The sequence below is a fragment of the Ranitomeya imitator genome, chromosome 1 (genome assembly GCF_032444005.1).
Source record: "Ranitomeya imitator isolate aRanImi1 chromosome 1, aRanImi1.pri, whole genome shotgun sequence".
NCBI lineage: Eukaryota > Metazoa > Chordata > Amphibia > Anura > Dendrobatidae > Ranitomeya > Ranitomeya imitator.
Window position 1 is genome coordinate 716,642,840 of NC_091282.1, and position 25,973 is coordinate 716,668,812.

Below are 25,973 nucleotides of genomic sequence, written 5' to 3' on the forward strand. Positions count from 1 at the left end.
TCTCGCGCCAGCCGAAGGACTAACTTCCCCTATTAGAAGAAACACAGACCTCTCTTGCCTCCAGAGAAACACCCCACAGAAATAGCAGCCCCCCACATGTAATGACGGTGAAATGAGAGGAAAGCACATACGTAGTTATGAAAACAGATTCAGCAAAATGAGGCCCGCTAAAGCTAGATAGCAGAGGATACAAAATGGAACTGCGCGGTCAGCGAAAAACCCTACAAAAAAACCATCCTGAAATTACTTGAACTCATGTGCCAACTCATGGAACATGAGGAGTAATATCAGCCCACTAGAGCAACCAGCAAAAAGGAATCACATATCTGCAAGCTGGACTAAGACAAAAATTAAGCAAAACGTGGAACAGGAAAATCAAAAACTTAGCTTGTCCTGAAGATTACAGAAGCGGGAAGCAGAGGTAACAAGACACACTGATTACATTGATAGCCGGCAAGGAAATGACAAGAAAGCCAGGTTAAATAGGAAACTCCCATATCCTGATAGAACAGGTGGACACCAGAGACCGCAGAGAACACAAGTCACCCAGTACCATCTGTAACCACCAGAGGGAGCCCAAAAACAGAATCCACAACAGGGAGGTTCTGATTATTGAGGATGCTAACCTGAGGTCATTAGCGGAGCGGAGGGCACGGGTAGGGTGGTAGACTGAGACCAGAGAGGAGATGTAGGGTGGTGCTGAGCCATGGAGTGCTTTGTGGATGAGGGTAGTAGTTTTGTACTGGATTCTGGAGTGGATGGGTAGCCAGTGTAATGACTGGCACAGGGTAGAGGCATCGGTGTAATGGTTGGTGAGGAATATGATCCTGGAGGCAGCATTCAGGACAGATTGGAGCGGGGAGAGTTTGGTAAGAGGGAGGCCGATTAGTAGAGAGTTACAATAGTCCAGACGAGAATGAATAAGTGAAACAGTAAGAGTTTTTGCAGAGTCGAAAGTAAGAAAAGGGCGAATTCTAGAAATGTTTTTGAGATGCAGGTAAGAAGAGCGAGCCAGTGATCGGATGTGGGGGGTGAATGAAAGGTCAGAATCAAGGATGACCCCAAGGCAGCGGGCATGTTGCTTTGGAGTAATGGTGGAACCGCACACGGAGATGGCAATGTCAGGCAAAGGTAGGTTAGTAGAGGGAGAGAACACGAGGAGTTCAGTTTTTGACAGGTTTAGTTTCAGATAGAGGGAGGACATGATGTTAGAGACAGCGGTAAGACAATCACTGGTGTTTTCTAAAAAGGTCGGCGTGACAACAGGAGAAGAGGTGTATAATTGGGTGTCGTCAGCATAGAGATGGTACTGGAAACCAAATCTACTGATTGTTTGTCCAATCGGGGCAGTATACAACGAGAAGAGGAGGGGGCCTAGGACTGATCCTTGAGGAACCCCAACAGTAAGGGGAAGATGAGAGGAGGAGGAACCAGCAAAACATACAGTGAAGGATCAGTCAGAGAGATAGGAGGAGAACCAGGAGAGAACGGTGTCCTTTTTGCATACTCCTGGCCATATTTCTACTAGTTGTATCCGACCTCGCTAATTTCACTCGTATTGAGTCGGCACGTGACCGCATGTATGCAAATCACATAGGTGCAGTCACGCACCCACCAGCATCGAAGGATCCTGACAGCGCTCACACTGTAAACTGTGAGGATTCACAAGTCTGCATTCATGCAGAGTGACTGCAGACTTGGACAACCCCTTTAACACTGAAAGTAGATCATGCAATAACTTCATACTGGTCCATAGAAAGGCTGTCCAGCCACCTAAACAGTTTTTTTTTAAAAATGCTGTAAATTAAGAAAAATAAATAAAACAGATCTTACCAATTCATCAATAATCTTGACCTGATGTTTCCCTGGTCTCCGACCATTCTTCTTGCTCAGTCATGTGACTGTTTTAGCCAATCACTGGCTGTAAAAGTGACATGTTGGTTGCAGTGGTCACATGTTTGTTCAGACTGAGCAGGAAGTACAGATATTGGAGTGGGGACACCGAACACTGGAATGGCAGTATTACTATTTTAATTTTATAACATTCAGAGACAAAAAAAGGTAGCCAGACATTCTTGTTCGGATGCTCCACAAACATCAATCATATAAATAGGCAGACACCCCTCACCCTGACCCACCCCCGAAAGAAGTGAAACGCGCGTCAGGGTGTGGGGACACCACACTACATTCTCCTGACCATTATCGGTCATTTACAGTCGTCCTCATGACAGGTACAACTCTTTGGGATTATCTTTTTCCCCTATATGTGGACTATCATCATTTACCATCTGGATATCTTTACATCTATCTATTCTTGTGGATACGTATATATCTCTGAGCCATCTAAATTAATTTATAGGTTTGTATCTTTATTGTTAAGTATTAACATCCCACTTTAGACTAGGGTTTGGGATGAGGATAATACCTATATGCATTGTTCTAAATTATATATACACCTTGTTTTGCCCCTAGAAATACCCTGAATAGGATTTGATGTGTCAGTCTATACTACTGGAATTATATTCTATCCTATATGTATTTATTATTTGGCATTACATAATTTATACGGATTTATTGCAGGATTATAAATGACACAGACCTTATGAGATACACAGGATTTAATGGCGTCTTCTATACGAGGCACTCTGTGATTTTTAATGTTTTTTACATGTTTTTCTTGATTGGTTTTCATTTAAATTAATGGATCTCTTCTTTCCTCTGGTGGATTACCCATAGCTACAGTATGTTTTGAAATCTTGTTAGATAGCTAAGCCATGGTGAGGGTGAAAAAAATTGTTGGACATCATAAGAATTAATAATTTTTACTTCTTTTTTCAAAAAAAAATATTTGGTCCATTGTTTTCAGGTACAGTCCAAGCTATAGATCTTGATCTGTACAAGTAACATGTTGAAAGTTTTACAACAAAAACATCTTAGGATAGATGATTGGATGTGAACAAAACACTACATTATGTACTAAAACTATTATTTTAAAGGGAACCTGTCACCCCATTTTTTCAGTAGGAGATAAAAATACCGTTAAATAGGGCCTGAGCTGTGCTTTACAATAGGGTATTTTTTGTCCCCTGATTCCCTACCTATGCTGCCGAAATACCTTACAAAAGTGGCCTTTTTCGCCTGTCAATCAGGTTGGATGGGCGTGGTCACAGCACTGTTTCTCCCCCACATCTTGCTTATGTTCCCGTTGGTGGCGTAGTGCTTCTCGCATGCGCAAGTGCCGAATGCACTGCGCAGCTGTAGAAAAAGAGCGCACTCGCCGCTATTCAGCGGTTTCTCGGTGGGCGCGGCCATCTTCCTGAGGCCGTGCGTGCGCAGATGGAGTCTCCTGCTTCCCGGGGCTCCAGGAAAATGGCCACGGGATGCCGCGCATGCGCAGATGGACATTGCGGCGGCCATTTTCCTGAAGCCGAGATTCAAACTCGGCTTCAGGAAAATGGCCGCCGCGATGTCCATCTGCGCATATGGCACTTGCGCATGCGAGAAGCACTACGCCACCAACGGGAACATAAGCAAGATGTGGGGGAGAAACAGCGCTGTGACCACACCCATCCGACCTGACCAGCCTGATTGACAGGCGAAAAAGGCCACTTTTGTAAGGTATTTCGGCAGCATAGGCAGGGAATCAGGGGACAAAAAATACCCTATTGTAAAGCACAGCTCAGGCCCTATTTAATGGTATTTTTATCTCCTACTGAAAAAACGGGGTGACAGGTTCCCTTTAAGGTCTCTCTTTATTTCATCCTTTACTAAAAAACCATTGTGAAGAAAATAGTTACAGCTTATTATAAATGAGTGCCATATATTTTTCTGTTATTATATCAACTTTAATATTAGACAATAGATTAACTATACCTGTTTTTCCAACAGGACATGGGTTAGGAGGGTTTGGATATCCTTGATCTTCCCGAAAGTCTTTAGGAATGTTGTCCCCCGTTAGCTCCGCTACAATGTTTGGTATGTTCCCATATGGTCCCAAGTGCTGCAATCCTTCATGGGCGCCACCTGTAGGAAGTGTCAAATGTAATATGCACCATAAAAAATGACAAAGTATAATTGAATAACCAGGGGTATGCATAGAAATCATGGGGCCCCAGAGTAGGAGTTCTAATTGCCACCCTTCCTCCCCCCCTCCAAATTTTTTTTAATGCAGTGTTGCAATGACCAAAAAAATGTAATTCTGGTGTTTTGATTCTTTTTCTTCTTACACCGTTTACCGAATGGATTAACCCCTTAACCCCCAAAACTTTTTTGGGTTTTGCGTTTTTGTTTTTTGCTCCCCTTCTCAGAGCCATAACTTTTTTATTTCTCTGTCAATGTGGCCGTATGAGGGCTTGGTTTTTGTGGGATGAGTTGTACTTTTGAGCAACATGATTGGTTTTACCGTGTCGTGTACTAGAAAACGGGAAAAAAATTAAAGTGTGGTGGAATTTGAAAAAAGGTGCCATCCCACACTTGTTTTTTGTTTGGCTTTTTTACTAGGTTCACTAAATGCTAAAACTGACCTGCCATTATGATTCTCCGGGTCATTACGAGTTCATAGACTCCAAACATGTCTAGGTTCTTTTTTATTTAAGTGGTGAAAAAAAAATTCAAAACTTTGTTGAAAAAAATTTGTGCCATTTTCCGATACCCGTAGCGTCTCCATTTTCTGTGATCTCAGGTTGGGTGAGGGCTTATTTTCTGCGTGCCGAGCTGACATTTTTAATGATACCATTTTGGTGCAGATACGATCTTTTTATCGCCCGTTATTACATTTAATGCAATGTCGCGGCGACTAAAAAAAGTAATTCTGGCGTTTTGACTTTTCTTCTCGCGATGCCGTTTAGCGATCAGGTTAATCCTTTTTTTATTGATAGATCAGGAGATTCTGAATGCAGCGATACCAAATATGTGTATATTAGATTTATTTTTTAATGGGGCGAAAGGGGGGCGATTTAAACTTTTATTTTTTTTATTTGTTTATGTTTAAAAACATTTTTTTTACTTTTGGCATGCTTCAATAGTCTCCATAGACTAGAAGCTGCCACAATCCAATCTGCTCTGCTACGTAGAGGAGATGATCAGATCGCCTCTATATAGCAGAATTACACACTTGCTATGAGCGCCAACCACTGGATGGCGCTCACAGCAAGTCAGCACTGACAACCATTAGAGACCTCCAGTTGCCATGCCAACACAACGGTGACCTGCAATCACGTGACGGGGTCACTGGTGTGCGTGTTTCCGGCGCGATTGCCGGAAGCGCAATTTACCTGCCGCTGTCAGAGTTTGACAGCGACATTTAACTGGTTAATAGCCACGGGTGGATAGCGATTCCACCTGTGGCTATTGTGGGCCCATGTCAGCTGTTCAAAACAGCTATGTCCCGGAAAGATGTGGGCTCACCACCGGAGCCTACATCAAATGGAGGGAGTCCGACATAGGCGTAAATGAACGCCCGATGTCTGAAAGGGAGTAATTCTTAATATACTGTATATTGATAGATCTGGTGATTCTGAACGCAGTGATACCAAATATGTGTATTTTTTTTTATTGTTTTATTCTGCTCTGCGTAGCAGAAATGCTCACTTTACAACAATAACAGCGACAGGAGTCTCCTACAGACCCCAGTTTGTCTTGTCAACCCATCGGTGATCTGCAGTCATGTGACACAGGTACCGATGGGTGGACTTAGTGATGCGCTTCAAGAGGAAGCATGTCAAATGCCACCGTCAGAGATTGACAGCGGTATTTAACAGATTAACAGCTGCAGGTGGATCACGATTCTATCCGCAGCGGTTAGGGGCACATATCTGCTAATGAAATCAGCTGACATGTGCCAGAAAAGTTGTGGGCTCATCGCCGGATGGAGCCAACCTTAGACGTACCTATGCGCTTAAGATTGGAAAAGGGTCAAAAATGCTTTGCTATCTTCTTATAGCCTTCTCCTGCATTGTGGGCCTTCACCCTTTTCAGAGTTCTAGGCAGCTGCTTAGAAGAATCCACGGCTGCTGTTTTTTTGCACAAGGTTAGAGGAGGTTGAGTTTTTATAAAGCTGGGAAATTTGCATCACCTGGCCTTTCCTAACGATGAAAGTGAACAAGCCATAACCCTAACAGAATAAGGTCTGAAACCTTGGTCAGTTATCTGAGCACACAAATCTCCAAGGGTGCCCAAGATTTTGTATCAGCCTATTTACCTTTTTGTTATTTCTAATGTAAAAAATTAATATGAGGGTTTTTTTTGCCCAAGATACAAAAAGGAAATACGTCATCTTTAACTTTATCCCTTTTAAAGATCATTTGATCTTCTACTTGCTTATCTTATGTTCACATTTGAGTTGTTGAGCGCAGCATCGATGACGGATACCGACGCATGCGTCATTCGCCCCTATCTTTAACATGGGGGGCGCATGGACATGCGCCGGTATGCGTTGTAATGCGTTTTACGACGCATGCGTCATTTGGACGCACAAGACAGGGCGCAGACAACGCTACTTGTAGCGTTTTGCCTGCGCCGAAAATCCTCATCTTTACTATTTTATGACAACGCATGCGTCACAAAACGCTACGTTGTGTATATGCATTGTGGGTTGCATCGACGACGCTGCGCCCAACAACGCAAATGTGAACGTAGCTTTAACTGTTCACAATAAAAATAATTTTGACCAGGGGTGCCCAAACTTTTACATGCCATATAGTATAATGGATCCCATAGTCCTGCGCTGGCACTGGGACCCCTCGGCTCACGGGCCCCATAGCAGCCACATGGCTTGCTGCCACTAGTGGTACACCACTGTGTATAACACTTTTGAAATTTGAAAAGAAAAATGCCATTTTGTCAGTCTTTTATGTACTTGGTTATAAGGAGTTCCATAAATTTTCCTCCACTAGATGATCTTTGGCTAATTGATTCACAAGATTCTCATAAGGTTTTCCCAACATTGAAAGTTGTAACTTATCCACAAGATAGATGGTAACCATTATTAGTGAGGGCCCAATAATTGTGATGGATACCCAGTTAGATGGACAGTGGCCATGCATGTGAGCCATTGCCTCACTCATTCTGGACATAGAAAAACTCCGCTGCCAGTCCTTTACAAATTGAATTGAGTGGTGCTATGCATGAGTGCTTATCGCTTCGTTCTGACTAGGCATTTCAGAATCCAGTTCTCAGGATTGGTGAGGGGTTCTAGAGGTCAGATCCCCACAAAGCTGCAGATTAGAAGAGAGCTGCGGAAATGTAGGTCTTCAGTTTTGGATGCATAACGTTATCCAATATGTGTTCCTCTTTCAAGATGAGTTTTATACCAGCCAAAGGCAGCCCATGTGCACCAAGGTATGTAAATCTGTACTTAAAGGGGTTTTCCCATGAGCAAGATTTATTTTAATCAATAGATCTTTGAATAATAATAACTTCCAAAATTGGATGGGTTTAAAAAAATGTTCCTGTGCTGAGATAATCTTATAAATGTGCCCCTGCTATGTACTGTGTAATGGCTGTGTCTGACCATGTTGGAACATGGTGTGATCATACCACATTTCCTAAGCAGGGGAGGAAGCAAAAGAGTATACAGACAGGACAAAGTGGGTTCGCAGCTGATTCTTTCTTTGAAACATTGCTTAAAAACAGGAATTTAAATGTTTTGCCCCACAAAAATAATCATCTATGATCCCATGCTGTAATGTCTATATACTCTCTTTTGTGTCCTCTCCTGCCCAGGAGCTGTGGTATGATCACACCATGTTTCAGCACGGTCAGTCACAGCCATTACACAGTACACAGCAGGGGCACATTTATAAGATTATCTCAGCACAGGAACATTATTTTTAACACATCCAGTTGTGAAACTTATTTTTATTTAAAGATCTGTTAATTAAAATGCACTTTAAGCTGTTTGATGGAATATATTGGGCTCGATTAATCATTTGCAATGTTTTTAAGTTATTTCAGGGGTACCTTAGGATTATACTAGAGACTATAGAGCCCCACCCTTTCCAATGCTATGATCTTTTTTACATTTTATATGTACTGTATGTTTTTTCATGATGTCTATATTTCCAGTATTTTAACATTAACCTAGAACCTAGTAAAGAATATTTTTAGGGGTGTTTCTAGCTTTGGTTTACATACATAAAGTCTCTCCAAGTAGAGACTGGAGTACATTTGTGACAAAATTTGCAATTTTTTTAAAAATCACACAAATGATCAGTCAGGCAAAAAAATGTGGAAACCCTAAACTCCAACTGCAATATTGGACTAAAAGATAAACACAAAGCGACTTGAAGAAAGGCTCAAATGGAAAAATTAATACGGTATAAACAACAAAAGCAGAACAACAAAAAACAGGTGCAAATGCAATAATGATTCAGACCCAATGTCTTTTTAGTCATGTCTTGCTCCTCATTCTTTCTTGAAGGTACATCAATGACATTCTAATTCTCTAGGCTAATTCAAACTATTAGTTTGAAGTGACATAAAAGATACTATCATTACATCTCAAATTCAACACTCATCAATAGCCCGTTATAAGAAAGTCATCACTCTTGACTCTACTAACCAAGAAATTTCCAAAGAGTTTAATATATCCACAGACCTTTTAAATTAGATCTCTCAATAGGTTTTACCCTAAAAAGATCTTGGGAAGGATGTACTGACTCCATATAAAACGTTTTAGTCAGTGCAAATGAAGACATCAGCATCAGTGTCTCAGCAGCATCCTGTAGTGGGGTATATCTGCTTTATCCCCACCTCTCATATACAGTGGCTCAGGCACAGAACTTAAATTTGCTTATACAAGTAAGGCATTTTAATTTTTTACATCCATAAAATACTCCCACTCTCTATTTGAAGCCCTGAGTGGCCATTTACTTCTGTATCTCAAGTTCTATTCCTGGCTTGAAAGCTTAAAAAGGTGGTCCAAAAACTAACATTTTTTTAATCTTAAATATATCTGTTTATTTTATATCATAATCTATTCTCTTTTGTAATGTACTTTAATTACATATTCCCTATCATTACCTCACTACGTTATCTAACTGCTATATATTTTTTCTACGTAATTTCTGCATTTCAGAAACTCCAGTACATGCTAGGATACTCAAACAAGATGGCTTCAGGAGGCAAAGCTGGTCTTTATCAGGTTTTCTCCTTACAATGCGCACTGACTGTGCTCTCTTTTGCCGAATCGTAATTTGTCATCCGAGGAAGCGCACTGTCACTGTGCATTAAAAAGAATATTGCACCATAACGAGATCCTACTTAGCATATGTTTGAATTGACAAATGACGCCTGCTCAAAATCAAAACTATCTCAGATAACTGTATACTGCAACACTGCTAATATAATTGCTGTCATTAATGCAAATATATATATATATATATATATATATATATATATGCATATATATATATATATATATTCACAATTCTGAATACTGGGTAGTGGTATAAATGTACAGGGTAGCAGCAAATGATATAAATCATAAATACAAGCAAGAGGCAGCACATGGCAGTAAAGGGAGACTCAATGGCTGCTCATTTTGGCTATACAAGTTTCTTGGAACTCAGGATTAAGTGTTAGAACTCCAGAAATAGAAAAGCAACAGTCTCCTTGTATGAGCGATGCTTGCGGATCAATATGCAGCGCGCCACTTGTAAGCAGTTTGTTTTACAATGTGTCATTTCTGATACATGGATCCCCCTCATGCTCACATCACAGACCCTGTGGCACCGTGAGCTGCCCATAAAGAAAACAGAGGTACTTAGCAGGCTCCAGGGTGCTAACACATATCTAGTTAAAGTTTAACCAAGTGACAGCATTCCTTCTACTGAGAAAACACATCTCTCCTAAAGCACTTGGAAATAGAAGACAGCGAGGCTTAGATGAGCTGCGTCTCCATGCTGTAGCTAAGAAACCATTGCAATGTCAATCCTTAGTCCTACTGTCTGCAAATAATGAAAGGTCACTGCAGAAGTTCACTGCTATAGATGATGGTGGTTGGGGTCAAGATACCACATTGTTTCATCTCAGATGCAACCACTGACTACATCAGTTGATCATAAAGCAGATGCAAACATAATTTAAACAAGTTTAGGCCTAAGTACAGATAGATAACTTTTCCATTAATATTTTGTGCCAAAAACAAGTTGGCTCCAGCTAATTGAAAAGAAGAAAAAAAAACCTTTAGCAAAATTTAGATTTGTTTTTTTTTTATTTTAAATAGTTATCACATGTCATGCCTAAGTTTGGGAATTCAATCTGGTGACCTATTTACTTCATGGTCAGTTCCCATCTGCTGAGTTATTGCCCTTTCTTCACTGTCCAAATGCTGATGTTTTCTATGGTCCTAGTTTCCCCTTCTTTGTTTGCTCACATCTAAGTGTTTCTCAATTTAACTTTTTGGGTTTGCCTTATATTCCAGGTAGGTTTTATGTTAACCCTTCACTGCACTTACTTGCTGGCTATACCTCAATTTGTTTTGGTTCTCCTTAGTTTTCCCTCTCTACCCTAAATGAAAGGTTGTTAGATAATGAATCCATGCCTACACTGTTCCTGGCAGTTGAACCCCCTAAATGCTGCGACTGATATGAATCATAGTATTCACTTATGTTTTTGTAGCCCTTTCCAGCTTTGTGCAGGTCTATGATCTTGTCCCTGACATCCTTCTAAAGCTCTTTGGTCTTGCCCTTGTTGTAGAGGTTAGAGTCTGACTGATTAATTGAGTCTGTGGACAGGAGTCTTTCATAAAGGTGACTATGTAAGTCAGCTGTCTTTAATGCAGGTAACGAGTTGATTAGGAACGTCTAACTCATCTGTAGGAGCCAGAATTCTTAACGGTTGGTACGGGATCAAATACTTATTTCTCACTGCAAAATGCAAATAAATTTATATAATTTATACAATGTGATTTTCAGGATTTTCTTTTTGATATTTTATCAATCGATGTTAAAATTAATCTACCCTTAAAATTATAGACTGTTCATGTCTTTGTCAGTGGGCAAACTTACAAAATCAGTAAGGGATCAAATATTTATTTCCCCCATTGTGTATATATATTTTAAAAATCAAAAAATAAGAAAAATAAATACATTGTACTGATAAATTTCTATTTTTATGTTAAAAAAAAAAGCTAAAAAAAAGTACATATTTGGCAGCGCCGCATCCTGGACTACCTGCCCACGAAACTGTCCTAATAGTTAACCACTTCAGTGAACTTCGTAAAGAAAAACAAAAAGTCAGCTATACAAAAAAAAGTTGTTTGCCCAACATACTTGTTATGTAACTGATTGCTGCTGGATCTGTTTCAAACGGATGATTGGACATGTGAACTTAGCCTTAGGACTGCCACAATTGTCCAATTAATTCCCAATACAACTGACATGTTACATAACCATCAGGCTTTATCAGACATATATCCACCCCACCAGTTCAATGGGAACTACTCCAAACCCTTCACATGCTGCTTTACAATGCCTGCATTGGTAACACTTATGTTAAATTACATACTACAAGCCCCAGAATGGGTCTGTGGGTTGTTTTCAGTTTTATTAATCCTTCATTGACACCAGTATCTCTTGAAACAGGATTTAAGGCTCCACACTTTTAAAAAAAAAAATACAATTAGCAACATCTGTTACCCAAGTCATTTATAATATTGACTCCATCACTATAAAAAGCCAGCAGCTCCACCTTGTGTTGAAAGTGGGGTATTACAACCTGCGCAATGCATATGATAATAGTTAATGAGATATCTTTGTTGATCATATGCAAATGCCTTCCCTGCGTGATGGCGAATAATACAAAGCAGACGGGTTCCTATTCCTATGTATTTCATCAAAACACTATGTCATGTAAGGAGCAGGAGGGAGTAGGGCTTGTGTATAAAAACCTTTCCCTCCCATGTCTGCAATGATTTGCAGACCCCGGGAGATAAGAAGGGATCAGAGGGTCCCTCACGCATATGATTTTTTACTGTAGAGTCAAGGTCGACTGGTTTCCAGGAATCCTATTCATCAGGTCCTCTTTATTTCATCATAGCACAGGAAAGCTCATTAATGTTAACATTTAGTATATATATATGTCATAGTTAAACATCCAAGACTTTCAAAGGCGCTTCAATTAACATTGGTACCTACAGGCTATAAAAAGGCCATACCACACCACACAATAGTGAACGCTAGGTCTGCTAATGTTACCTGAGAGTTATCGGGATGTATACAAGGAGGCGTCTACCCAATGACAAGCTATGTCAAAAATGTCCATCAAAGCATTCTCCTAATCATCTTTCAGTCAAGTCCGCTGCTTTTGACTTTGATCAGACAAAACTAAATAAAGTACTATAAGTAAAACAATATAACTGCTTCCCTTCAAGGTGTTGTCCACCTTTGTGGATTTTTTTTCCCATTTAGTATGCATTTGGGGCTAAAAATTATTTTTTGTAATTTTCGTTCAAAATTTGGCACAATTTTCCTTCTATAGCCTCTGTGTTGCATTGTCTGCAGAATGAGTTAACTGAAAGAGAATTTTTTTTTAAACTGTCTTATTCTGAGCTCCTCTCAGCTGATATATGATCACACAACACATCAAAAGTTGAATGATCCGTGAAACAAACAACGCAAAATTAAGTGAAAAAAAAAGTTGCCGTAAAGGTGGACAACACTGTATTCACCCACCAGATGGCCTGGATATACGATTAACGTTGGTCACATGAACAGGAAATGTGAAATTTAAAACTTTCTTTCATATCTTAAAACTTTCTCTTTTTTTTGTTAGGTCTTTACCCAGCTTGAGAAAATGCCGACAAGTTGCTCATGACATATATTACTATGGTGCATTTGAATGTCCAAGAAAATCTGATTCATTACCAGAAATAGTTTTACGCTAAGCTATGATTAAGAGTTTTTGTACCCGAAAATCATAGGCATTATGTTTTTTTCTTAATTTGTGCATATACTGTCATTTTTTTTTATTCTTTATAATTAAAAACTAAGTTTTAACTACTTTACTTTGGGGCTGGAGAACATCTCCTTTTGGACCATTGAAAGAGTTTTACTAACATGGCAAATTATTACTTACCTTACATTATTATTTAATTAATCTTACCGGTAATGGGAATTTTATTGGTTGGTCAAACGTCAGAGTAATGATGGTTTCACATGTCTGAAATTCACAATATGAGAGTACAAACTTCAATGTCCAGACCCTACGTGGGTTCCCTGATCTGAATTATCAACCTGTTGAGTCTGGGTCATGGAAACCCAGACTAATTACCATACCTTAAAGGGAAGGTGCCATCAAAAAACATTTTTTTACCGCAATTGAAAAAATGTAAAGAATTAATGTTTACATTTTCTCAAAAAATATTATCATTTGTTTATGATTTAGTAAAATATGAAAAATAATTTGAAAAGTTTTGGAATTTCCACTTTTAAACACTAGGGGGAGCAGCTGCTGAAATTTGACAAAAACCTAGTGTACAAATAGCTCACATTACTGCACTGCAGTAATTATGGGCGGAGTCTGCTGACGTGTGTGATGTCTCCTCTCCTCCCCTTCTGGGTGTTTGCTAAGGGATTAGAGAGGATGATATTCAGGAACCCAGTGAGCAGCCATTTTGTTGGTAATTGCAAAGTTATATATTGGCACCACATTTGCTATGCGCAGGACTGGCGCATAGCAAATGTGGTGCCAATATTCAAAAAGGGCTCTAAAAGTGAACCTGGAAATTATAGGCCAGTAAGTCTAACCTCTATTGTTGGTAAAATATTTGAAGGGTTTCTGAGGGATGTTATTCTGGATTATCTCAATGAGAATAACTGTTTAACTCCATATCAGCATGGGTTTATGAGAAATCGCTCCTGTCAAACCAATCTAATCAGTTTTTATGAAGAGGTAAGCTATAGGCTGGACCACGGTGAGTCATTGGACGTGGTATATCTCGATTTTTCCAAAGCGTTTGATACCGTGCCGCACAAGAGGTTGGTACACAAAATGAGAATGCTTGGTCTGGGAGAAAATGTATGTAAATGGGTTAGTAACTGGCTTAGTGATAGAAAGCAGAGGGTGGTTATAAATGGTATAGTCTCTAACTGGGTCGCTGTGACCAGTGGGGTACCGCAGGGGTCAGTATTGGGACCTGTTCTCTTCAACATATTCATTAATGATCTGGTAGAAGGTTTACACAGTAAAATATCGATATTTGCAGATGATACAAAACTATGTAAAGCAGTTAATACAAGAGAAGATAGTATTCTGCTACAGATGGATCTGGATAAGTTGGAAACTTGGGCTGAAAGGTGGCAGATAAGGTTTAACAACGATAAATGTAAGGTTATACACATGGGAAGAAGGAATCAATATCACCATTACACACTGAACGGGAAACCACTGGGTAAATCTGACAGGGAGAAGGACTTGGGGATCCTAGTTAATGATAAACTTACCTGGAGCAGCCAGTGCCAGGCAGCAGCTGCCAAGGCAAACAGGATCATGGGGTGCATTAAAAGAGGTCTGGATACACATGATGAGAGCATTATACTGCCTCTGTACAAATCCCTAGTTAGACCGCACATGGAGTACTGTGTCCAGTTTTGGGCACCGGTGCTCAGGAAGGATATAATGGAACTAGAGAGAGTACAAAGGAGGGCAACAAAATTAATAAAGGGGATGGAAGAACTACAATACCCAGATAGATTAGCGAAATTAGGATTATTTAGCCTAGAAAAAAGACGACTGAGGGGCGATCTAATAACCATGTATAAGTATATAAGGGGACAATACAAATATCTCGCTGAGGATCTGTTTATACCAAGGAAGGTGACGGGCACAAGGGGGCATTCTTTGCGTCTGGAGGAGAGAAGGTTTTTCCACCAACATAGAAGAGGATTCTTTACTGTTAGGGCAGTGAGAATCTGGAATTGCTTGCCTGAGGAGGTGGTGATGGCGAACTCAGTCGAGGGGTTTAAGAGAGGCCTGGATGTCTTCCTGGAGCAGAACAATATTGTATCATACAATTATTAGGTTCTGTAGAAGGACGTAGATCTGGGGATTTATTATGATGGAATATAGGCTGAACTGGATGGACAAATGTCTTTTTTCGGCCTTACTAACTATGTTACTATGTTACTATGTTACAAGTAGACGGTCACAGAGGATGGCAGGCAGCAAGGATTCTGGGAGATATATGTTGGAGTGAGCAGGGTGACAGCAGCACAGTATTTCAGGAGAAAAGTGTGCTGGTCTATGGGGGGCACCCTGTTCGGTGCGCGGAGCAGCTAGGGATTTACACAGAGAGGAATTTCAATAAATTCTTCAGCCACATCACATTGCTGTGCGCCTCATCAGGCCGTAGTCTGGTTCCTCCACATACCCTTACCTGGTTGGAATAAAGTGTGAGTGTAGTAATACTGGTAACAAGCGTATTATGCTTGATCAGTATTGAGAGAATTATATGGTGGTATTGTGTGTGATCTATATGGCGGTATTATGTGAGATCTATGTGGCGGCATTGTGAGAAGTATGTGGCGGTATTGTGTGATCTATATGGCGGTATTATGTGAGAACACTATGGCAGTATTATGTGTGATCTATATGGCGGTATGTTAGAACACTGGCGGTATTATGTGTGATCTATATGGTGGTATTATGTGAGAACTGTATGACAGTATTGTGTGATCTATATGGCGGTATTGTGTGTGATCTATATGGCGGTATTATCTTCAGAAAGGGGACCCATTCTATGGTGGTCCTGGCTGAGCAGCTGCACACGGGTCTGGGGTAATAGCGGGGGCAGCATGACCTCCAGTTAGGTGCAGTCAGGGCTGGGGAGGCAGCTGAAGAGAGGGGTCTCATTTTTATCGTTACTATATGGCTACATTTCCTTCCCAGCATCACCCCGGACTGCGCCTGTCGCCTCACTTTCACACATCGCCAGGACAGGATGGAGAAGACAGGATCTGAGGAGGGGAATGGGGTCTGTATGCAAAGTCTGGATCAGAACAGGCCATCAATCCACAGAAATGATTTCTGTGGAGCAGACAAGCAGACGGTCCATCCATGTGTATAAAAGACAGCGCTCTGTGTAAATCCCTGGCTGCTCCGCGCACCGAACAGGGGGCCACCCATAGACCAGCACACTGCTCTCCTGAAATACTCTGTGCTGCTGTCACCCTGCTCACTCCACCATATATCTCCCAGAATCCTTGCTCCCCCCTGCGTACTCAAGACAAATTGGACAACAACTTTTGCCGTCCAATTTCTCCTGTTACCCTTGGGAAAATAAAAACTTGGGGGCTCAAAAACATTATTGTGGAAAAAAAGATTTTTTATTTTCACGGCTCTGTGCTATAAATTTTAGTGAAACACTTGGGGGTTCAAAGTTCTCACAACACATCTAGATAAGTTCCTTTGGGGGTCTAGATTCCAATATGGGGTCACTTGTGGGGGGTTTCTACTGTTTAGGTACATCAGGAGCTCTGCAAATGCAACATGACGCCCGCAGACCTTTCCATCAAAGTCTGCATTCCAAAACAGCGCTTCTTCTCTTCTGAGCTCTGCCATGCGCCCAAACGGAGGTTTCCCTCCCACATGTGGGGTATCGGCATACTAAGAAGAAATTGCATAACAACTTTTGGGGTCCAAATTCTCTGGATACAATTGGCAAAATAAAAAATTGCAGGCTAAAAGATCATTTTTGTGGAAAAAAATGATTTTTTTTATTTTAGCGGCTCTACATTATAAACTTTAGTTAAACAATTGGGGGTTCAAAGTGCTCACCACACATCTAGATAAGTTCCTTGTGTGGTCTAGTTTCCAAAATGGGGTCACTTGTTGGGGGTTTCCACTGTTTAGGCACATCAGGGGCTCTCCAAACACGACATGGCAACTGATCTCAATTCCAGCCAATTCTGCGTTGAAAAAGTAAAACAGTGCTTCTTCCCTTCCGAGCTCTGCCATGCGCCCAAACAATGGTTTATCCCCACATATGGAATATCAGCATACTCAGGAAAAATTGCACAACAACGTTAATGGTCCAATTTCTCCTGTTACCCTTGGGAAAATAAAAAGTTTGGGGCGAAAAGATCATTTTAGTGAAAAAATATGATTTTTTTATTTTAACGGCTCTACATTATAAACTTCTGTGAAGTGCTTGGGGGTTCAAAGTGCTCACCACACATCTAGATAAGTTCCTTAGGGGGTCTACTTTCCAAAATGGTGTCACTTGTGGGGAGTTTCAATGTTTAGGCACATCAGGGGCTCTCCAAATGCTACATGGTGTCCGATCTCAATTCCAGCCAATTTTGCATTGAAAAGTCAAATGGTGCTCCTTCCCTTCTGAGCCCTGCCATGCGCCCAAACAGTGGTTTACCCCCACATATGGGGTATCGGCGTACTCAGGACAAAATGCACAACAACTTTTGAGGTCCAATTTCTCCTGTTACCCTTGGTAAAATAAAACAAATTGGATCTGAAGTAAATTTTTTGTGAAAAAAAGTTAAATGTTCATTTTTTTTTTAAACATTCCAAAAATTCCTGTGAAGCACCTGAAGGGTTAATAAACTTCTTGAATGTGGTTTTGAGTACCTTGAGGGGTGCAGTTTTTTTAGAATGGTGTCACTTTTGGGCATTTTCTGTCATATAGGCCCCTCAACGTCACTTCAATTGTGAGGTGGTCCCTAAAAAAAAAAGGTTTTGCAAATTTTGCTGGAAAAATTAAAAATCGCTGGTCAACATAACCCTTATAACTTCCTAACAAAAAAAAAATTATGTTTCCAAAATTGTGCTGATGTAAAGCAGACATGTGGGAAATGTAATTTATTAACTATTTTGTGTGATATGACTCTAATTTAAGGGCATAAAAACTGAAAGTTTGAAAATTATGACATTTTCTAAATTTTCGCCAAATTTCCATTTTTTTCACAAATAAATGCAAATCATATCGAAGAAATTTTACCACTATCATAAAGTACAATATGTCACGAGAAATAATCTCAGAATCACCAGGATCCGTTGAAGCCTTTCAGAGTTATGACCTAATAAAGTGACAGTGGTCAGAATTGAAAAAAAATGGCCTGGTCAGGAAGTTGAAAACAGGATTCAGTGTGAAGGGTTTAAGTTCTGTTTTTCTACTGTATCAAATACTTATTTTATGCAATAAAATGCAAATCAAGTATGTAAAAACCTTACAATGTGATTTTCTGTATTTTTTTTAAGATTCTGTCTCTCACAGTTGAAGTGTACCTATGATACAAATTACAGATGTCTCCATTCTTTGTAGGTGGAAAACTTGCAAAATCAGCAGTGTATCAAATTCATATTTTTAGGTGCACTGGGGTAAGTAAGAAAGAGCTTTTGTGTGTTTTTTTTTGAATGATAAGTAATGTTTCTCCTTGTGGAGAGTGACATGTCTGACATTTCAGTGTAAGGAGGTTTATAGGCCATGCAGTGTTCCTTTGGAAAATTGTGGCAATTTGCTTATTTAATTCGTTTAGAGGAGCATTGCATGGCCTATAAGTCACTTTAAACTGGCATGTAAGGCATGTCTCTTTCCACAAGAAGAAATGTTAACCTTTAGACCCCAGTCAGAGGCCTCTCATACAGCCAAATTAGAGCTCATTCTTTGCGCTGAGGAGGGGTAACACACAAAAGCACGTGTCTACAAACTTAAATTGTATTGGTGTCAAGCGTCTGGGTTCAAACTTTGAGCCTGCGTTTGTAGTCGGCTTCTCTGTTTCCGAGCCAGAGCAGATACACATTTTCTGATGGTTTTTAGTTTCTGTTATGCTTGCTTAAGGCTTTTTAGGTAAATAGGGATTTTCATTTACTAATTTGTCACCTATCACCTTTCGGGTTTGGCTTTACATACTTTCCCCCTGCTGCTGATAGTCTCATTTGATTGTCCAGCCATACTGCTATAGTTTAAGCCAGGAAGTGTAAGACCAGCTAGGGTTTATCTATCTACTGTTTAGGTTCTTTACCCTGCACCTATCTTCTGTTTCTTTTTAGGAAGTAGCCAACATATTATCTAACAATACCTACTTAATCCTTAATTTTGTATTTCATGGTTTGTTTTATTCACTCTGGGATCTTTCTATTTCAGCACACTTACTGTTCTGTAGACAGCGTCGGACTGGAGCACCTTGGGCCCACCAGAGAAAATCATTCTTGGGGCCCACTATGTAGCTACATAGAAATAGATACAAGACCACCAATTGTGCGGTAAAAAGCGCTAATATCAGGGTATAATATAAAGTAGTTCACGTCTTAATAATGTAGCAAGGGTTGGGGTAGCCCCCTCACAGAATATAATGTAGCCCCCTCATAAAATATAATGCAGTCCCCTCTCATAGAATATAATGCAGCACCCCACAAAATATAATGCAACCCTCTCAGGTATGACGCAGTCCCCACCATAGAATATAATGTAGCACCCCATAGGGTATAATGCAGCCCTCCCCCATATAGTATAATGCCACGCACCACAGAATATAATGTAGTCCCGAGAGAATGCAGTTCCACCACAGAATATAATGCAGCCCCCCAATAGAGTATACTGTAGCCCCCTCATATAGTATGATGTAGCCCCCATAATATTATGTAGTCCCCTGAGAGAATAATGCAGCCCCACCACAGAATATAATGCAGCCCCCCATAGAGTATACTGTAACCCCTCATATAGTATGATGTAGCTCCCCATAATATAATGTAGTACCTTAAGTATAATGCAGTCCCCCCACAGAATATAATGTAGCCCCCCATTGCCGTATTTAGAGTTTCTGCTGCCCTAGGCACTTTTAGTGCTGCCTCCCCTTTTGGTGAGTATGACACTATCAGCAGTGACTTTGGCAAGAATCGCTGATGTGAAAGTCGCCTTTTGCAGCAGATCGGGCAGTTGTTCTGCATCTGCCGCGTAACGGATCACTTACGGCAACACTGCGTTCGGCCTCATTCATTCCCTATGGGATTTGCGGCACTTGCCGTGATCTGGCAAATGCGGTACCATACCTCCCAATTTTTGAAGAAGGGAAGGAGGCATAAAGTTTGCGGCGCGCATAGTGCGGCGCGGCAAATTTTAGGCCACGCCTCTGACCAGACCCATTTCACAACTAGTCACACCCATATCCAAGTCCCAACTGCAGCCATTTAGCACTGCTGATCACACTGTTTAATATACAATAATTATAAGCAAACAAAAATATGGCCACGCAGTGCTCCATACTGTATAATGGCCACACATGATGCTCCATACTGTATAACGGCCACACATGATGCTGCATACTGTATAATGGCCACACATGATGCTCAATACTGTATAACGGCCACCACACATGATGCTCCATAATGTATAATGGCCACACATGATGCTGCATACCGTATAATGGCCACACACAGTTCTTCATACTGTATAATGGCCACACATGATGCTCCATAGTGTATAATGGCCACACATTGCTCCATACTGTATAATGGCCAGACAGTGCTCCATACTGTATAATGATCCCACATAATGCTCAATACTGTATAATGGCGACAAATGATGCTCCATACTGTATAATGGCCACACATGATGCTCCATACTGTATAACGGCCACACATGATGCTCCATACTGTATATTCCCCCCTGTATGGCTTAGATTCCCCCCTGTATGGCTTAGATTCTCCCCTGTATGGCTTAGATTCTCCCCTGTATGGCTTAGATTCCCCCTGTATGGCTTAGAATCCACCCTGTATGGCTTAGATTTCCCCTGTATGGCTTAGATTTCCCCTGTATGGCTTAGATTCCCCCCTGTATGGCTTAGATTCCCCCCTGTATGGCTTAGATTCCCCCTGTATGGCTTAGATTCCCCCCTGTATGGCTTAGATTCCCCCCTGTATGGCTTAGATTCCCCCTGTATGGCTTAGATTCCCCCCTGTATGGCTTAGATTCCCCCCTGTATGGCTTAGATTCCCCCTGTATGGCTTAGATTCCCCCCTGTATGGCTTAGATTCTCCCCTGTATGGCTTAGATTCCCCCCTGTATGGCTTAGATTCCCCCTGTATGGCTTAGATTCCCCCCTGTATGGCTTAGATTCCCCCCTGTATGGCTTAGATTCCCCCTGTATGGCTTAGATTCCCCCCAGTATGGCTTAGATTCCCCCCTGTATGGCTTAGATTCTCCCCTGTATGGCTTAGATTCCCCCCTGTATGGCTTAGATTCTCCCCTGTATGGCTTAGATTCCCCCCTGTATGGCTTAGATTCCTGTTATGAAAGGCAATTCAGTACCACAATGGACATAGCGGTCAGAGCACATACAGTGATCTGACAATAACCCAAAATCATAGAACGAGCTCTGAGACGTGGGAACTCTGCAGACCGCAATCCCTAATCCTCTCCAAACAACACTAGAGGCAGCCGTGGATTGCGCCTAACTCTGCCTATGCAACTCGGCACAGCCTGAGAAACTAACTAGCCTGAAGATAGAAAATAAGCCTACCTTGCCTCAGAGAAATACCCCAAAGGAAAAGGCAGCCCCCCACATATAATGACTGTGAGTTAAGATGAAAAGACAAACGTAGAGGTGAAATAGATTCAGCAAAGTGAGGCCCGACTTTCTTAACAGAGCGAGGATAGAAAAGGCAACTTTGCGGTCTACACAAAACCCTAAAGAAAACCACGCAAAGGGGGCAAAAAGACCCTCCGTACCGAACTAATGGCACGGAGGTACACCCTTTGCGTCCCAGAGCTTCCAGCAACAAATTAGACAAGCTGGACAGAAAAAAAAGCAAACAAATAGCAAAGAAGAACTTAGCTATGCAGAGCAGCAGGCCACAGGAATGATCCAGGGAAAAGCAAGTCCAACACTGGAACATTGACAGGAAGCCAGGATCAAAGCATTAGGTGGAGTTAAGTAGAGAAGCACCTAACGACCTCACCAGATCACCTGAGGGAGGAAACTCAGAAGCCGCAGTACCACTTCCCTCCACCAACAGAAGCTCACAGAGAGAATCAGCCGAAGTACCACTTGTGACCACAGGAGGGAGCTCTGCCACAGAATTCACAACAGATTCCCCCCTGTATGGCTTAGATTCTCCCTGCATGGCTTAGATTCCCCCCTGTATGGCTTAGATTCTCCCCTGTATGGCTTAGATTCCCCCCTGTATGGCTTAGATTCCCCCCTGCATGGCTTAGATTCTCCCCTGTATGGCTTAGATTCCCCCCTGTATGGCTTAGATTCCCCCCTGTATGGCTTAGATTCCCCCCTGTATGGCTTAGATTCTCCCCTGTATGGCTTAGATTCCCCCCTGTATGGCTTAGATTCCTGTTATGAAAGGCAATTCAGTACCACAATGGACATAGCGGTCAGAGCACATACAGTGATCTGACAATAACCCAAAATCATAGAACGAGCTCTGAGACGTGGGAACTCTGCAGACCGCAATCCCTAATCCTCTCCAAACAACACTAGAGGCAGCCGTGGATTGCGCCTAACTCTGCCTATGCAACTCGGCACAGCCTGAGAAACTAACTAGCCTGAAGATAGAAAATAAGCCTACCTTGCCTCAGAGAAATACCCCAAAGGAAAAGGCAGCCCCCCACATATAATGACTGTGAGTTAAGATGAAAAGACAAACGTAGAGGTGAAATAGATTCAGCAAAGTTCAGCCCCCCTGTATGGCTTAGATTCCCCCCTGCATGGCTTAGATTCTCCCCTGTATGGCTTAGATTCCCCCCTGTATGGCTTAGATTCCCCCCTGTATGGCTTAGATTCCCCCCTGTATGGCTTAGATTCCCCCCTGCATGGCTTAGATTCTCCCCTGTATGGCTTAGATTCCCCCTGTATGGCTTAGATTCCCCCCTGTATGGCTTAGATTCCCCCCTGCATGGCTTAGATTCTCCCCTGTATGGCTTAGATTCCCCCCTGTATGGCTTAGATTCCCCCCTGCATGGCTTAGATTCCCCCCTGTATGGCTTAGATTCTCCCTGCATGGCTTAGATTCCCCCCTGTATGGCTTAGATTCTCCCCTGTATGGCTTAGATTCCCCCCTGCATGGCTTAGATTCCCCCTGTATGGCTTAGATTCCCCCCTGTATGGCTTAGATTCTCCCCTGTATGGCTTAGATTCCCCCCTGCATGGCTTAGATTCTCCCCTGTATGGCTTAGATTCCCCCCTGTATGGCTTAGATTCCCCCCTGTATGGCTTAGATTCCCCCTGTATGGCTTAGATTCTTCCCTGCATGGCTTAGATTCCCCCCTGCATGGCTTAGATTCCCCCCTGTATGGCTTAGATTCCCCCTGTATGGCTTAGATTCTCCCCTGTATGGCTTAGATTCCCCCCTGTATGGCTTAGATTCCCCCTGCATGGCTTAGATTCTCCCCTGTATGGCTTAGATTCCCCCCTGTATGGCTTAGATTCTTCCCTGCATGGCTTAGATTCCCCCCTGTATGGCTTAGATTCCCCCCTGTATGGCTTAGATTCCCCCTGTATGGCTTAGATTCCCCCTGCATGGCTTAGATTCTCCCCTGTATGGCTTAGATTCTCCCCTGTATGGCTTAGATTCTCCCCTGTATGGCTTAGATTCCCCCCTGTATGGCTTAGATTCCTGTTATGAAAGGCAATTCAGTACCACAATGGACATAGCGGTCAGAGCACATACAGTGATCTGACAATAACCCAAAATCATAGAACGAGCTCTGAGACGTGGGAACTCTGCAGACCGCAATCCCTAATCCTCTCCAAACAACACTAGAGGCAGCCGTGGATTGCGCCTAACTCTGCCTATGCAACTCGGCACAGCCTGAGAAACTAACTAGCCTGAAGATAGAAAATAAGCCTACCTTGCCTCAGAGAAATACCCCAAAGGAAAAGGCAGCCCCCCACATATAATGACTGTGAGTTAAGATGAAAAGACAAACGTAGAGGTGAAATAGATTCAGCAAAGTGAGGCCCGACTTTCTTAACAGAGCGAGGATAGAAAAGGCAACTTTGCGGTCTACACAAAACCCTAAAGAAAACCACGCAAAGGGGGCAAAAAGACCCTCCGTACCGAACTAACGGCATGGAGGTACACCCTTTGCGTCCCAGAGCTTCCAGCAACAAATTACACAAGCTGGACAGAAAAAAAAGCAAACAAATAGCAAAGAAGAACTTAGCTATGCAGAGCAGCAGGCCACAGGAATGATCCAGGGAAAAGCAAGTCCAACACTGGAACATTGACAGGAAGCCAGGATCAAAGCATTAGGTGGAGTTAAGTAGAGAAGCACCTAACGACCTCACCAGATCACCTGAGGGAGGAAACTCAGAAGCCGCAGTACCACTTCCCTCCACCAACAGAAGCTCACAGAGAGAATCAGCCGAAGTACCACTTGTGACCACAGGAGGGAGCTCTGCCACAGAATTCACAACAGTACCCCCCCTTGAGGAGGGGTCACCGAACCCTCACCAGAGCCCCCAGGCCGACCAGGATGAGCCACATGAAAGGCACGAACAAGATCGGGAGCATGGACATCAGAGGCAAAAACCCAGGAATTATCTTCCTGAGCATAACCCTTCCATTTAACCAGATACTTGAGTTTCCGTCTAGAAACATGAGAATCCAAAATCTTCTCCACAATATACTCCAATTCCCCCTCCACCAAAACCGGGGCAGGAGGATCAACAGATGGAACCATAGGTGCCACGTATCTCCGCAACAATGACCTATGGAATACGTTATGTATGGAAAAAGAATCTGGAAGGGTCAGACGAAAAGACACAGGATTAAGAACCTCAGAAATCCTATACGGACCAATGAAATGAGGTTTAAACTTGGGAGAGGAAACCTTCATAGGAATATGACGAGAAGATAACCAAACCAGATCCCCAACACGAAGTCGGGGACCCACACGGCGTCTGCGATTAGTGAAATGTTGAGCCTTCTCCTGGGACAAGGTCAAATTGTCCACTACATGAGTCCAAATCTGCTGCAACCTGTCCACCACAGTATCCACACCAGGACAGTCCGAAGACTCAACCTGTCCTGAAGAGAAACGAGGATGGAACCCAGAATTGCAGAAAAATGGCGAAACCAAGGTAGCCGAGCTGGCCCGATTATTAAGGGCGAACTCAGCCAAAGGCAAAAAGGACACCCAGTCATCCTGATCGGCAGAAACAAAGCATCTCAGATATGTTTCCAAGGTCTGATTGGTTCGTTCAGTCTGGCCATTAGTCTGAGGATGGATAGCTGAGGAAAAAGACAAGTCAATGCCCATCCTACCACAAAAGGCTTGCCAAAACCTTGAAACAAACTGGGAACCTCTGTCAGAAACGATATTCTCTGGAATGCCATGTAAACGAACCACATGCTGGAAGAACAATGGCACCAAATCAGAGGAAGAAGGCAATTTAGACAAGGGTACCAGATGGACCATCTTAGAAAAGCGATCACAGACCACCCAAATGACTGACATCTTTTGAGAAACGGGAAGATCAGAAATAAAATCCATAGAGATATGTGTCCAAGGCCTCTTCGGGACCGGCAAGGGCAAAAGCAACCCACTGGCACGAGAACAGCAGGGCTTAGCCCGAGCACAAATCCCACAGGACTGCACAAAAGCACGCACATCCCGCGACAGAGACGGCCACCAAAAGGATCTAGCCACTAACTCTCTGGTACCAAAGATTCCAGGATGACCAGCCAACACCGAACAATGAACCTCAGAGATAACTTTATTGGTCCACCTATCAGGGATAAACAGTCTCTCCGCTGGACAACGATCAGGTTTATTAGCCTGAAATTTTTGCAGCACCCGCCGCAAATCAGGGGAGATGGCAGACACAATTACTCCTTCCTTGAGGATACCCGCCGGCTCAGACAAACCCGGAGAGTCGGGCACAAAACTCCTAGACAGAGCATCCGCCTTCACATTTTTAGAGCCCGGAAGGTACGAAATCACAAAGTCAAAACGGGCAAAAAACAGCGACCAACGAGCCTGTCTAGGATTCAACCGCTTAGCA

At 42.3% G+C, this 25,973-nt stretch overlaps 1 protein-coding gene across 2 annotated transcripts in view; it reads right to left on the bottom strand.

The window, feature by feature from the left end:
• Positions 1 to 25,973, bottom strand: part of SCG5 (secretogranin V) — a 75,755-nt gene that overhangs the window by 14,829 nt on the left and 34,953 nt on the right. For both annotated transcript variants that reach the window (XM_069732471.1, XM_069732469.1), the window contains exon 3: positions 3,874 to 4,023. In XM_069732471.1, the coding sequence (XP_069588572.1) occupies positions 3,874 to 4,023 (150 nt within the window). The remainder of the gene's footprint in view (positions 1 to 3,873; positions 4,024 to 25,973) is intronic.